General features: G+C 43.5%; 1 protein-coding gene across 5 annotated transcripts in view; it reads right to left on the bottom strand.

Moving 5' to 3' along the window:
- Window positions 1-3,607: 3,607 nt before the first annotated feature.
- Window positions 3,608-15,635, bottom strand: part of LOC115154105 (smoothelin-like protein 2) — a 13,552-nt gene continuing 1,524 nt past the window's right edge. Inside the window, exons 3-13 of one of the 5 annotated variants that reach the window (XM_029699987.1) lie at window positions 8,890-8,965; window positions 8,578-8,754; window positions 8,261-8,455; window positions 7,977-8,048; window positions 6,946-7,596; window positions 6,757-6,822; window positions 6,014-6,059; window positions 5,650-5,880; window positions 5,078-5,192; window positions 4,609-4,760; window positions 3,608-4,445 (exon numbers count right to left, since the gene is read on the bottom strand). In XM_029699987.1, coding sequence (XP_029555847.1) covers window positions 4,319-4,445; window positions 4,609-4,760; window positions 5,078-5,192; window positions 5,650-5,880; window positions 6,014-6,059; window positions 6,757-6,822; window positions 6,946-7,596; window positions 7,977-8,048; window positions 8,261-8,455; window positions 8,578-8,754; window positions 8,890-8,965 — 1,908 coding nt within the window. In that variant the 3' untranslated portion in view covers window positions 3,608-4,318. The remainder of the gene's footprint in view (window positions 4,446-4,608; window positions 4,761-5,077; window positions 5,193-5,649; window positions 5,881-6,013; window positions 6,060-6,756; window positions 6,823-6,945; window positions 7,597-7,976; window positions 8,049-8,260; window positions 8,456-8,577; window positions 8,755-8,889; window positions 8,966-15,635) is intronic. The other 4 variants (XM_029699988.1, XM_029699989.1, XM_029699990.1 and 1 more) reach the window with 4 other exon arrangements.

Genomic DNA, 15,635 nt, shown 5'->3' with positions numbered 1-15,635 from the left:
CAGTGGTGCGTGTCCCCAGTCCTGTCCGGCCCGTCCCTGCTCCCCGCACCAGGTTAGTGGTGCGTGTCCCCAGTCCTGTCCGGCCCGTTCCTGCTCCCCGCACCAGGTTAGTGGTGCGTGTCCCCAGTCCTGTCCGGCCCGTTCCTGCTCCCCGCACCAAGTCAGAGGTGCGTGTTCCCAGTCCTGTCCGGCCCGTTCCTGCTCCCCGCACCAGGTTAGTGGTGCGTGTCCCCAGTCCTGTCCGGCCCGTCCCTGCTCCCCGCACCAAGTCAGTGGTGCGTGTCCCCAGTCCTGTCCGGCCCGTCCCTGCTGCCCGCACCAAACCAGTGGTGCGTGTTCCCAGTCCGGCACGGCCCGGGTCCGGTCCACCGGTGCCCAATCCTGTTCCGGGCGACGGCTCCGCTCCAGAGCCTGGGCATGCCGCTCCACAGTGGTCCAGTCCGGGCCAGAGAGGTAGGGCTAAGGTGGAGGCGGGGGGGAGAACACGCCCGGGGCCAGAGCCTCCACCGAGGGTGAGGCGCCCACCCGGATTCCCCCCCCTAATAGACTTAAGTTTGGTGCGCCGGGAGTACGCACCGTTGAGGGGGGGGGTACTGTCACGCCCTGACCGGGTGAACTCAGGTGTTTTGGGTCAGGGTGGTTTATGTTGGGTGGTTTTCCTGTGTTTGTTTTCTGTTTTGCGTTGGAGCCTTGTGTTGGCTCTATTGGGGAGTATTTCTATGTTGGTTTCTGTCTTCCCAATCAGAGACAGCTGTCGCTAGTTGTCTCTGATTGGGATCTCATTTAAGTTCATTTTCCCCCACGCTGTTCGTGGGGAATTGTATTTGCATTGCTATTCGTAGCCTGTGAAGCTGTTCGTTCATGGTATCGTTTATTGTTTTGCTGGTTCACCGTTCTAATAAAAATGATGATGAACCAAACCTCCGCTGCGCCTTGGTCCCTCTATAACGACGAACGTTACAGCTACATTGGTCATTTTCCCTATACCCATCAAATAACGAAGATCTGTATATTTATCAATAGCATTAGACCCGCAAAGCTAAGTAGCCTAATGACACTATCACAGATAAATCTTAAAGATGCATTGAAGTAAAACGCAACGGCCTACAGCAGGGGTGTCAAACTCATTCCATGGAAGGCCGAGTGTCTGCAGGTTTTGGGTTTTTCCTTTCAATTAAGACCGAGAAAACCAGCTGAGGGGAGTTCCTTACTAATTAGTGACCTTAATTTATCAATCAAGGACAAGGGTGGTGTGAAAATCAGACATGTGGCCTTAACTATACATTACATAAAAGAATTAGCCAAACAACCAGTAGGCTTACATGAGAAAACCAGTGAATAAATAATTCAGTCATGGTGGACAGGGCCATAAAGGTTGTAGCTTACCATTGAGAACAGTTGCAGTCTCCTCGTGTGCTGTGTTAAACCTCAAGAAGTTTCTGATTCAATTCTGCTTCCTGGTGAAATGTACTTGTCAGGTCGCTCTCAAATGCCAGCTGGACAAGCTTGGCTTTTCGTTGATGTAACATGCGCTGTTGAGCCTGTAGCTTATGCCTGCCCATACCACCTCCACCATGGGGAACTCTGTTCACAACATTGACATCAGCAAACAGCTCGCCCACGCGACGCCATACATACTGTCTGTCCTCTTAATCCGTGAAAAGCACACTTCTCCAGCATGCCAGTGGCCATCGAAGGTTAGCATTTGCCCACTGAAGTTGGTTCGACGCCAAACTGCAGTCAGGTCATGACCCTGATGAGAACGACGAACAAGCAAATGAGCTTCCCTGAGACAGTTTGGGCAGAAATGCTTTGGTTGTGCAAACCCAGTTTCATCAGCTGTCTGAGTGGCTGGTCTCAGACTATCCTGGAGGTGAAGAAACCGGATGTGGAGGTCCTGGGCAGGCATTGTTAGATGTGGTCTGCTGTTGTGAGGCCGGTTGGACGTACTGCCAAATTCTCTAAAACGATGTTGGAGGCGGCTTACGGTAGAGAAATTAACATTCAATTATCTGGCATCAGCTCTGGTGGACATAACTGCAATCAGCATACCAATTGCACGCTCTCTCAAAACTTGAGACATCAGGCATCCGCAAAATCTGTTTCCTTCTCCAGCAAATGATGGGGATCTTGGCCTGGTCGGGTGTCTGTAGTATCTCCCTCCCATCCAACTCACTGAAGAAAAACTCTGTCTAATCTGAGTAATCACAGTTCTGATGTCCAGAAGCTCTTTTCGGTCATAAGGGACAGTAGCAGCAACATTATGTACAAAACAAGTTACGAACAACGCGAAAAAACAAACAAAATAGCATGGTTGGATAAGAGTCGATAAAACAGCAGCCATCCCCTCCGGCACCATCATGTCAACTGTGGAACCCTATATAGACAGGTGTGTGCCTTTCCAAATCATGTCCAATCAATTGAATCTACCACAGGTGGACTCTAATCAAGTTGTAGAAACATCTCAAGGATGATCAATGGAAACGTGCTCAATTTTGAGTCTTACTGTATAGCAAAGGGTCTGAATAACTATGTAAATGTGATTTTTCATTTTTACTTGCCTAGTTAAATAAAGGTTAAATGAATAAATAAATAAATAAATATATGCACCTAGGAATGATCAATGTACTTCCCACCACCATCTACACACGACACACAATAGTAGTAGTCACCAACTCACTCTGGTACCTATTTGTCATCTCTGTGTCACGTCCTGACCAGCAGAGGGAGTAGTTGTGTAGTATTTTGGTCAGGACGTGGCAGAAGAAGTCTGTATGTGTTTTCTAGTATGTTTGTTTCTGTGTTAGTCTTGTGAATCCTGATCAGGAACAGCTGGGTATTGTTGTTCCTGATTGGGAGTCATATATTAGGAGTGTGTTTTTCACATGGGGTTTGTGGGTTTAGCACTGCTTTATGTTAGCCTGCTAACGGGTCCTGTCGGTCTATTGTTTCTTGGTGTTCATTTTATTCTAATTAAATAGTAAGATGGGCATTCACATCCCGTCTGCGTTTTGGTCATCCATTCACCACGACAGCCGTTACACTCTGGCCTCTGTTCACATTGGGGTGTGACGTGTGTATCAATGACTATATTTGAGAGGATTTCAACGAGATTCATAGCTACCAAGTCAAAATTGTCTATATATATCGTAGAAATACATTAAAAAAAGTGCCTTTTGGTCTTAATTAAGGTTAGGGATATGGTTAGTAGTGTAGTTAAGGTTAGGATTAAGGTTTAAAATCTAATTTTAAGAAGAGAAAGTGTCGAAATAGGCAGGGTTTATGACTTTGTGGCTATGGAAACAAGTGACAACACCTTGAAAGGTGTAGGCTAGGGGATAGTGTGCCTGTAACCAAATGGTCGCTGGTTTGATGCTGTGTTCAAGTGTTAGTCTGAACTAGGAAACTCAGACATTTCCGACTTGCTAACTGGTCGTAGTTATACCACTGAGTTATACACATGCCGTGTTCAACCAGTTAGCAATTTGGTAATTTCAGAGTTTCCTAGTTCAGACTAGCACGTGAACGCGGCATAAGCTCCACTCTGGCTGGTTTCATTCCCAAGATATAATAACCCATTACCTAATTCAGAAAGTGATAAATAGTGTACATCACTATTATTTTAATACAGTTGAAATAAAAGCTAATCCAATACATTTGTTTGACATTGAATACAATTTGTAGATACAGCTGTTTATTTGTAACACTGACAATCTGGACTTTTTATTACATAAAAACAGACGTCTTTTAAACATCAACATACCTGTAAATATCATGATCTCACTGCAAGACAGTCCTTCAAAAATGCCTTAAGTCCAATGGCATTAGCAGAAGGCCAAACTGATTCAAGACCAGCGCGTACAACTAACAAGTTGTTCCTGCCACCTTTCTTTGCATTTTCACTTCTTTCAATTTCACTTTCTTCCCACTTTCTTTACAACTTGAATTTTAAATTGTCTTTCAGGTGTTTTGCTAGCTTCATGCATGACAAACACTATTTTAGAAATGTATTTTATGATCTACATTGAATCCTAATTACACCACTAGAAAATAACCAGCAGGTGGCTCTCTGTGTTAAAAAATACATTTGTAAAACTACAATCTTTTCCCCAATTCACTACCTCTATTTTCTAAAGGAGGCAAAATAAGAGCCCCAAACCATATGCACAGCACATTATTACTTGACAAAACAAATTCAAATAGAATTGTACAAGCACAATCGTTATATACAGTTATCGAAAGTAGGGAGTAGTGCATTGGCTCGTTGACGAAGTGTCAGTGTGCCTGGTGATGGGGTGATCGCCTCTGCACAGGACTGTCACTCAAACTTCTTGAGGTGGTTGTAGAGGGACTGGACGTAGGTGAAGATACACATGGGGTCTGGTTTGTTACCCATCACCATCATATCCTCTACCTCAATGAGACGCACACAGTCAGCCTGCTCCCTGAGAGACAGAAGGAGAAAGAGAAAATAAAAAATATTACCCACAATATTTAAAGATAAGGTTTCTAATACATATATATTATAACACTGTATGCCACAGACTTGTCCCAGGATCTCCTCCTTGAGGTATTACCCCCAACACACACACACACATACACACTTACTCTGCTGTGGTGAAGGCCACTTCAAAGTTGTGTTTGCGATTGGCAGGATTCAGTGTGTTGTAGTCAAACTCCAGGGGGAAGAAGGAGTGGACCAGGGCAGCGAATGCCATTCCATCACACCAGCTGGATGAGAAGTTCTGGATGTCTATGTTCTGATGGAGGAGAAAATGGTAGGAGCCAAATGCAATGTTATTTCCATAGAAGACCAGTTAAAAACTTATGTATTCCTATATATTGACTAACTTTAAAGGCCACATTTGCTGGTAAATCTTCCAGTCACATAACACACATGGTCCAGTTATGAACAAAAGTTTATGGTATGATAATATGGAGCCTCTTAAGCTGTCTAAAGCCCTGGGAAGAACTGAAATGGACAAATTGCTGGAAACCAGAATCAAATCTCATGTGTGCTAGCTAACATTTATCACATTGTGAACAGTCTGTCACAAGGGACTAGGGCTTGACTCACCTGGTAGCTAAAAGTTTTGGATCGGCACCACTCCAGGAGCATTGCCTTGATGCTGCTGGCGCTGTTAAAACTCTGGGAGCGCTGCAGTTTGGGCTTGGAGCCTGCAGCCTTGGACCTGCAGAGTGGAACATAGAGGTGGTCAATTGTTTGTGGCTGTGTAGTTCACTTGGTAAGAACATGGTTCTAGGAACACCAAGGTAATGGGTTCAATTCCCAAAGGGATTCTTTACACACACACTACAAATGTATGCACACACTATACTTTAAGTCACTTTGGACAACAGTGTTCGCTAAGTGGCATATAAACAGGACCCAACTGTCTGACTTATCACACAATGATAGTGATAATATACATGTAATAAAGGGTTGAGGAACATGTCAAATGTGATTCTAAGGGCCTGTTGGCTTTTATTGACGCTCAACACAAAGTACTGGGTTGATAGGAGTAGGGTTATGGTCTCATAACCTCAAAACCTAGGGTTTAGCAATTACTCAATAGGGAGTAATAGCTAGCTAAGTCGGGCAAGAGAGACAATGGGTGAAGTCAGGGTGACTGACTGCGCCTTTTGTACCTGTCACACTCAGAGGCCAAACTCTCAAACAGAGACCGTTTGCTCTGCATCCCGAGGTTGCGAGGCAGCGTTTGTGACCTCTGCAGTTTCCGCTCCCCACCGCCCCCAAACTTGTCCAGCCCACCAAGCCTGTCCGAACCACCTAACTTGTTTGGACCGCCAAACTTGTTTGGACCACCAAACTTATTTGGACCACCAAACTTGTCCGAACAGCCAAACTTGTCCAGGCTCCTAAAGATTATGTAAAAATATACATCATTGAGCTTCTGAATAAATACTAAAATGCCAGGTTTATATGGTTGTGATTTACATGTATTTGAATAGTGTCTCATTTGATATGTTTTATAATTCGTCAAGGACTGACCTGTCTGTGCCAGGGGGAGGCACTTTTCTCGGGGGTAGGAGTTTTTCTGCACATCACATAGAGAGAAAGAAAGAGACAGACAGAGAGGGGGAGAGAGACAGAAAGAGAGAGGACAATGTTAACCTGACAATGAACAAAAGACTAAGAGAGGCAAAGGCAGACAAAACACACAATGAACAAAGATTCACAAAACACTTTACACAAAAACAAGCTTCTTAACAAAAAACTAAGGAGTTCATAAGATAGTTTGTAAGTGCAAACTAACATTTTTTAAGAATTCATTATTTTTCTCACAAACTTCTCAAATATCTTCTAGTGAACTTCTTAACTATCTTCTTATGATTGTTGCTTGACAACCGGTCTAGCTAGCAATCTAAAAATGCTAGCATATTTATTACTGAGATGTTCTTGGGTTTAAAATAATCAATACTGAAACTTTCAGATGAAGTTTGTGAGTGAATTAAACATGTTCAATTGCTTTCATTAGCTTATTCTCTCACTGCCCAGAGTTTTTAAGACTAGGGTTTAGCTATCTTGGAATTAAGAACATTTCCAAGAAGAAATCCAATATCTTTATTTTCAAGAATCTAATTTCCTCTGAACTTTTTGCTTAATGAGAAGCATAAGAAATAACGTAAGCACCTTATTAAGGAATAGCAACTTTGCTTAACTTAAGTTCACAATTAAGAAGAACATTATTCTGAAGAAGATTTTGCAAATTCGGGCCCAGTTCCTAGTTTTACCTGTGGTTGCTGGAAAGCTCATGCTACGCGTTAGACTCGGGCTCGCTGCCTTAACTGCAGGTGCTACTGTAAAAGAACGAAAGAAGAGAAAGAAACTGAAATAGAACTGGAGATCAGATAAAGAAATGTGAAAGAACTAAGTCGGAAACGGAAAAGAGATAGTAGAGAGAGAGTCCTTGTGTCCCTTACCACGTTCACCACGTTTGAAAGGAAATTCTCCCAATGCTTTGGGTGGGGTATCCTCAAATACTGGTTGACTAGGTGTTTTGGGTGCAGGGGAAGGAGATGGAGGGGCTGCAGGAGCCTGAGTTGGTGCTGCAGAAGATTGAGTTAGGGTGGCAGGGGACTGAGTTGGGGCAGCAGGAGCCCATGATGGGGTGGCAGGGGACTGAGTTGGGGCAGCAGGAGCCCATGATGGGGTGGCAGGGGACTGAGTTGGGGCAGCAGGAGCCCATGATGGGGGGGCAGGGGACTGAGTTGGGGCAGCAGGAGCCCATGATGGGGGGGCAGGGGACTGAGTTGGGGCAGCAGGAGCCCATGATGGGGGGGCAGGGGACTGAGTTGGGGCAGCAGGAGCCCATGATGGGGGGGCAGGGGACTGAGTTGGGGCAGCAGGAGCCCATGATGGGGGGGCAGGGGACTGAGTTGGTGCAGCAGGAGCCCATGATGGGGGGGCAGGGGACTGATTTGGGGCAGGTGCAGATGGTGACTCTGGGCTAGTTCTGCTCAAGGCACTGACAGGGGTATGAGGTGGAGCCAGAGATACGGAGATGTTCTCCTTCTGTACTGCATGACTGCTGACTGGTGACCTCACTTGCGTTTGTTGTCCAGAAAAACTCTCTGATTGGGTGAGAATAGACAGAAGAGGAGAAAATGTTTACTGGTAAAGTTTAGCTTGCATGCAAGGTGTGATTTGGACTAGAGGGTGACCTCAGGTCAGATGGATTGTGTCAACCAGACCTAAGTTCAACCAGTATTCGTTTTATATCAAATACTTTAGCTGCACTTGATTGAGCTTGACTGCTGCAATGAAACCAATGGAAACATTGTACATTTGGCATTCCAGGCCGGCATAATCAACAAGTATTTGAAAGAAAACAAGTACTATTTGAACCTGGCCAGGTGTCAATGAGAGTAGATGACAGACACAGATTCCCAATCTGGCAGAAATGACTACATGTTACAATCTAGGCCCACTGAAAGCAAAAAATATGATGTACCTGATCCTTGTGATAAGCCTGGAAGGGTAAATGTACGCATTGATACAGGGGTCTCTCTCTTCAATGCTGGTGCTGAAACAATCAACACATGTCAACAAAGTCAGCCATGGATATGTTCCTTCATTTACCTTTATTAATAATAAAGGTTGATTCTTCAAAACACATCTTAGGGGGACAGTTCACCACAAAATTACTAGACTTTTGCACAAAATCCAAAATTACTTTTTGGAATTTGGGTGAACTATCCCTTTAAGGGTAGAGAGTCCAATCCATGTTCTACTCACCAGAACTAAACAGAGCATCAAGTGCTGTTTTGGGAGTGGTGACGTCAGCTATTGGGTAGGCAGGAGACTTTGGTGTTGAAGCAGGAGATTTCCTGGCCAAAGCAGGAGATTGTGCTGGCGGTTTTGGGCCAGTTGGGGAGTCTGTTTTGGTTATGGCAGTGCAGGGAAGATGTGGCTCGCCGAATGATGAGTCGTCTGATTTGTTAGGAGTGTACATACAATGAGGATTACAAAAATATCAATAGCCTGCTTACAAGGTAAGTAAACAAATATGTAACATATAGCTAGCTATATTATATTACAGTTATTTTACTAACCAGATTTAAACAAAAAATCTGGTCTTGCTTTGGGTGAGGTGACACCTGCTAATAAATGACCGGGAGACTTGAGCTCCACTGAGGCTCGTCTGGGGCCAGTTGGTGACTCGGGACAAGTCCTGGTCATAGCACTGACGGGGAGATGAGGCTTGTGCTCCTCTGCCTCCTGACCACTGACTGAATGGGAGGTAGCAGACATGCATGAGGCTTCACTTTCAATTCAATTCCCTAATTGAAATTGTTTTCTAAAATCTTGAATAATAACTTCGAATTTTCAACTGAATTGACCCCAACACTGGTGTGTGTTTAAACCTTGGTCTTTGTGATGTCCATTCTCCAACACAGCAGCAACGTTTTTGTCTTCGGTTCTGTCAACACCTTTGTGACCCTATATAAAAGAGAAACAGAACACGCTTAACTACGGCCCCATTACTACACAATAGGCAGAATCTAAAAGAGCACACAATAAAATAACCTGTAAAACAAATGTAAGTTAAATCAGGAACAGTAAATGATGTGGGCACGGCTCATGGCCCTGTTAAGAAATGTTATTATGATTTTTGCTAATGCATTCGAATGGCCAACACGCTTCCCGTGGTTACTTTTATTATTGACATCGCTGTGAAAAGCAGGTGAAGGACTTTTGAATGCGTTGATGGGCTTCCCGCCTCCGCTGAGACGGGTCTGGTGGGAGTATCCAGGACGTATCCAGGACTGAGGCGGGGCTCACTCGAGACAGAGAGGGAATGCTGGTTGATAACAAGTGTGAATGAAAGCTTTATTAACTGGCCCAGTGAACTCGGCAGATGTTGCCCGGGCCAGCAAGCAGCCCTGATTGTCGTGCCCTGCAGTCTCTTTAGCTAATCCACTCCCTGTACTCCATGTCATGTGCCAAATAAAATGCCATCTACTGGAGAAGACAGATTTTGGGCCCAGTTATCCCTCTCGCTTCGCCTCTTCCTCTCTGGTGTGACTCACACGTTTCAGTTAATTACTATTGCTCCCGCCTTGGGCTATAGTAATCAGTGTAATTTTGTAAATGCTGGATCTCTATGGCAAGATGCATCACTCACCCAAGTTTTGTCAAAATCTGGCCAGTGTTATCTGAGATATAGTGTGTGACTAGCGGACGGACAGTCCCCTTCCTGATTTCATAGTGGGGGACAACAAACTGGAATTTGCTACAGGCCCAAAATGGCACCAGGAACATAGCCTTAGAATCTAGCATAGCCTTAAATGACCAGATGAGCAAATTGAAAACATGGTCCACCTTGTGGATACAAACAAAAGTACAGCTTTAGGTCTTCTTTAACCCCCCCAAGAACAAATAAACAGAGCCATTTTGATCCCCCCCCTCCCCCCGACAATTACAACATTGGACATTTGGTCTGGGAATCGTATTATTCCTATTCATCTCTGGGTCTCCATAAGTCCCAATTGTGACTGTAGTCTTTAGTGGCACTGGGGCTCAGCGCGTGGGTCTAACTGAGAGGTGTGGAGAGACAAGCCTTAAGTCCTGGAGCTATTTTGGATTTGTAATCAGTCACCCCAATGTCCCCCACTCCTCTTACATCCTAATATAGCCCCAAACAGGGCCTTTTGAGATCAGGGAGTTAGTAGTGGGACAACCAAACTGTTCCAATGCTATCATTCAGTGCCAGAACTCAGTACTTAGAGCCTTCTAGATTGGCATTCGCACCCGCTATCCCCCCATGGCTGCGACTGCCAGCGATAGAGCCACGATGAGAGCCCGGTCAAGTCATAGCAGAGGCTAGGGACAGTAGAGGCTAGGGATTAGCAGTAGCGATGATCTGTGTGCATGGCTCACATACCTACTGTATCATTGTTGCTCTCTATCTGTCTCACCCTGTCTGCTTCTCCATTTAAAAAATAAAAAATGTTCCCGCTCACTCTCTTTCTGAATCTATTTTACTTTTAGTCGATCTCTCCCTTTCTCCTCAGAAACACGCAAACACACGTACAGATACAAACACACAGAGTCAAACAAACACAGTCAAACACACACATTTGCAAGAAATACAGGGTTAGGGTTACAAGGGGTACACACACAGATTTTAAGATGCCATTTAGATCTACTTTTAACTATAAATATGCTTTTTATTTATTTCCATTGTCCTCCAAGACTTGCTGAATCTCAGGATTACAGGACTATGGTTACAAGGGATACACACATGTACAGATGTAAGATCTTAATTTGATCCTTCTTTTGTTGCTGAGAATTTTTCTGCAGATGAGCTTTGTGATTTACATAAATTCACTGAAAACCTGCACTAACACATACTAACAGTATTGCACTTTTCATGTAGCCTACTTTTGACCAGCTAATCTGTAGGAACGCATTTCTGACGTAGTCAGGGTTGATGGGGGAACAGCCAGGTGACATCAGCGCTGTGGAATGTTGGCAGGGTGTGTGTTTCGAGAGGGGAACAGCTGGCAATCCAGCTCAGGGGGATATTGACACGGAGACGGAATTCTACTTTCCGTCCCGTCAGGAGGCTCAGCTCAGGACTGGGATTGGTTGGACGAAGCACTCCCTCATGTGCTGCTCTGAAGTGAAGAGATATGGAGACCCAGAATAGTTCCTTAAGGGTCTCCACCTGGTACTTGCTGCCCCAAGATAAATGTGTGTGTGTGTTAGTGTGTGTGTGCCACTTGTAAGCCTAACCCTTTATTTCATTGTAGATCCAAATACAAATTCAAGTATGTATGTGTTTGTGTATGTGTGTGTGTTCAGATACATTAGGGGTGGAAATCACATAAGAACAACAACAATCCGTGTCAGACTATCACCTACCACCTATCATAATCCTACCAACCACTAATCCTATCATCTATCCAACAACCAAACCCTTCTCATTCTTCAAGAGCAGTTGATATGAAACACAAAAAATCCTGACCTGTAACTAGCAACAACCCAAAATTGGCTCTCAGCTAGCACATAACATTCTGAGAACCATGTTTATTAGAGCATGGTGAGAGCGTGGTTGTCCTATGGTTATTTTGCATACAACCTTCCCACAACTTTATGGGAATGGTGCAGGATAGTTGCTTGGCTTTGGAATTTTCTCAGTACATTTAAAGGGATACTTCAGGATTTTGGCAGTGAAGCCCTTTATAAACTTTCCCAGAGTCAGATGCTCATGGATACCATTTTTATGTCTCTTTGTGCAGTTTGAAGGAAGTTGCTAACTAGCACTAGTGCAATTGCTAACTAGCATTAGCGCAATGACTGGAACTAGCAGATACCCATAGACTTCCAGTCATTGCGCTAACGCTAGTTAGCATTGGCTTTCTAAACAACAGTACCTCTAACTTACTACATATTGGACACAAAGACATACAAATTGTATCCACAAATTCATCTGACTCTGGGGAAGTAGATAAAGGGGCTCACTTCTAAACTCCCAAAGTATCCCTTTAAGGAACTTGACAACAACAAAAAAACAGAACGTTTCCTAAAAGTTCAAACATGGTTACTTTTAATTTAAATGTTGGTAGTGTTCTAGAAAACTTATCCTACTGGTTTGATATTTGGAATTTTCTCAAATACAGTTGAAGTCAGAAGTTTACATACACATAAGCCAAATACATTTGAACTCAGATTTTCACAATTCCTGACATTTAATCCAAGCAAAAATTCCCTGTCTTAGGTCAGTTAGGATCACCACTTTATTTTAAGAATGTGAAATGTCAGAATAATAGAAGAGAGAATGATTTATTTCAGCTTTTATTTCTTTCATCACATTCCCAGTGATTCAGAAGTTTACATACACTCAATTAGTATTTGGTAGCATTGCCTTTAAATTGTTTAACTTGGGTCAAACATTTTGGGTAGCCTTCCACAAGCTTCCCACAATAAGTTGGGTGAATTTTGGCCCATTCCTCCTGACAGAGCTGGTGTAACTGAGTCAGGTTTGTAGGCCTCCTTGATATTGCTTCAATATATCCACATCATTTTCCTTCCGCATGATGCCATCTATATTGTGAAGTGCACTAGTCTCTCCTGCAGCAAAGCACCCCCACAACATGAGGCTGCCACCCACGTACTTCATGGTTGGGATGGTGTTCTTCAGCTTGCAAGCCTCCCCCTTTTTCCTCCTAACATAACAATGGTCATTATGGCCAAACATTTATATTTTTGTTTCATCAGACCAGAGGACATTTCTCAAAAAAATAAGATTTTTGTCCCCATGTGCAGTTGCAAACCGTAGTCTGGCTTTTTTATGACGGTTTTGGAGCAGTGGCTTCTTCCTTGCTGAGCGGCCTTTCAGGTTATGTCGATATATGACTTGTTTTACTGTGGATATAGATACTTTTGTATCTGTTTCCTCCAGCATCTTCACAGGGTCCTTTGCTGTTGTTCTGGGATTGATTTGTACTTTCGCACCAATGTCCGTTCATCTCTAGGAGACAGAAAGCGTCTCCTTCCTGAGAGGTATGACGGCTGTGTGGTCCCATGGTGTTTATACTTGCGTACTATTGTTTGTACAGATGAACGTGGTACCTTTAGGCATTTGGAAATTGCTCCCAAGGATGAACCAGACTTGTGGAGGTCTACAATTTCTTTTCTGAAGTCTTGGCTGATTTCTTTTGATTTTCCCATGATGTCAAGCAAAGAGGCTGTGAGTTTGAAGGTAGGCCTTGAAATACATCCACAGGTACACCTCCAATTGACTCAAATGATGTCAATTAGCCTATCAGAAGCTTCTAAAGCCATGACATCATTTTCTGGAATTTTCCAAGCTGTTTAAAGGCACAGTCAACTTAGTGTATGTAAACTTCTGGCCCACTGGAATTGTGATACAGTGAATTATAAGTGAAATAATCTGTCTGTAAACAATTGTTGGTAAAATGACTGGTGTCATGCACAAAGTAGATGTCCTAACTGACTTACCAAAACTATAGTTTGATAACAAGAAATTTGTGAAGTGGCTGAAAAACGAGTTTTAATGACTCCAACCTTAGTACATGTAAACTTCCGACTTCAACTGTACATCCCATTCTCACCATCAACACAACTCTCTCTATCTTCTATCTTAAATGTGTTCAGGTGTGCCCACTAATTGGCCACACCCAATCTTAATGAGTGCTTGTTTCCTTTGAATTGGGTCTGTTTGAATAGACTAAAATGAACAGATTTGTATTCTTAAAAAACATGGCATGCTAGCTCCATCCTGGTGGTGCAGTGGACTAATTCCATGGAGAGATAACAGAAGATTATAGGTTTGAATCTCAGTGATGCCATGTCACAATAAAAAGAAATGTGTTTGCATGATTAATGCCTAAGGAAATTAATTTCCATGTGTCCTATCTGTGCTTTGAGTTAAAAAATGTTAACCCAAAATAAGCACCTATAAAGGTGCTGGGAAGGGTGGAGAGGGTTGCTGCTATGCCCGTCTCCTATTCCAGCCTTTCTCTCTCCTCTCTCTCTGTTTCTATACATCCAGAGTTGCAGTTATGTTAGCTAGGACTTTGTGGTGCTTTTAAAATCTATCCTGAACCAAGACTGGAAATTACACACACACAGCTGAGGACTCAAACTGGCTTGGCGTTGGCTATAAAAAGTGAGGCCTGTTTTAAAAGTTGATGGGAGGTTTAAAGCTCCACACGGAGCTGTATGGTCCAGGGGGGTACAGAGCGGTCCCAAAGAGCTCCAACCCAAATGTCCAGGACCGGAGCCATCAATCAGGCCTGCCCTGCCAAAAATACATGTGCCCTTTTGCGAGGACGGAAGGAGCGGAGAGAGGGGAATGGAGGAGCAGATAGCACTGACTGGCCTCCTGGCTTAGCCGAAAAACACATAGACAGATTTAAATCTTTGGATTCAATGAGAGATTAGAAGTAGTGTACGAGCATCCAGTTAGTTCAAGGTGCACTACAGGGTACAAAAAGTACACTTAAAAATAGCCATGAAAGAAAAATAGATACCCTTACACAGTCTGAATAAATAATAAAACTGTGGGAGCATTCATGTGTGTACAAGTACAGTATCTTCTTTCAATGGGAGGTACCTAATGACACAGACAGACAGGCAGACAGTAAGAGGTCCTCTGGATGTCATGTTCATGGTCCCACTGGAGAAACCACCAGCAGAGATGCTACATTGAATGTGTTGAATTTGGGTGTCTGCAAAAATGTGTGTGTGTGTGTGTGTGTTATTTTTTATTTAAATACTTATATTCTGTGTATTTGAGAATTTTCAAATGATGTGGCCCGAATCAACTACTCCTATTGGATGTACAGTGTATGTGAAAGTATTTTCAAATAATTTCCTATAAATAGCATACTATTTGAAACTATTTTCAAATACCTATTTCTATTTCAAAAACATTATTTCAAACACCGAAACCACTTGGGTTAAAGGTATGGGAGTGTATTTGAGTATTCTCAAATACATGCCTTTACTTTCCAAGTGTATTTCCAAATACATTCCACTACTTGTATTTTCTGGTGTGTGTGTGTATATTCATGAATATGTGTGTACACCACAGGAGGTTGGTGGCACCCTATTTTTTTTAACCTTTATTTAACTAGGCAAGTCAGTTAATTGATAAGAACAAGTTCTTATTTTCAATGATGGCCTAGGAACAGTGGGTTAACTGCCTTGTTCAGGGGCAGAACGACAGATTTTTACCTTGTCAGCTCGGGGATTTGATCTTGCAACCTTTTGGTTACTAGTCCAACACTCTAACCACTAGGCTGCCTGCCGCCCCTAATGGGGAGGATGGGCTCGTGGTAATGGCTGGAGTGGAATAGGTGGAATGGTATCAAATACATCCAACACGTGGTTTCCATGTGTTTGATGCCATTCCAGTCACTCCGTTCCAGCCATTATTATGAGCCGTCCTCCCCACAGCAGCCTCCTGTGCTGTACACATGGACGCTTGAATTCTTTTTGACATGTTTAAAGAAGGTCATTCGGGTGGAGGATGGACAGCTTGCCCTTGTCCCATTGCTGCCTACTGTAGATACACGCAGCTTCACACTATTTAATTTATTAGTACTACACTGAGCCAGGAGCTTTAAAATGAATGACC

Source organism: Salmo trutta, chromosome 19 (genome assembly GCF_901001165.1).
Source record: "Salmo trutta chromosome 19, fSalTru1.1, whole genome shotgun sequence".
In the NCBI taxonomy this organism is placed as follows: domain Eukaryota; kingdom Metazoa; phylum Chordata; class Actinopteri; order Salmoniformes; family Salmonidae; genus Salmo; species Salmo trutta.
The sequence above is the reverse complement of the archived record's forward strand: the minus strand, read 5'-3'. Positions and strand labels throughout refer to the sequence as shown.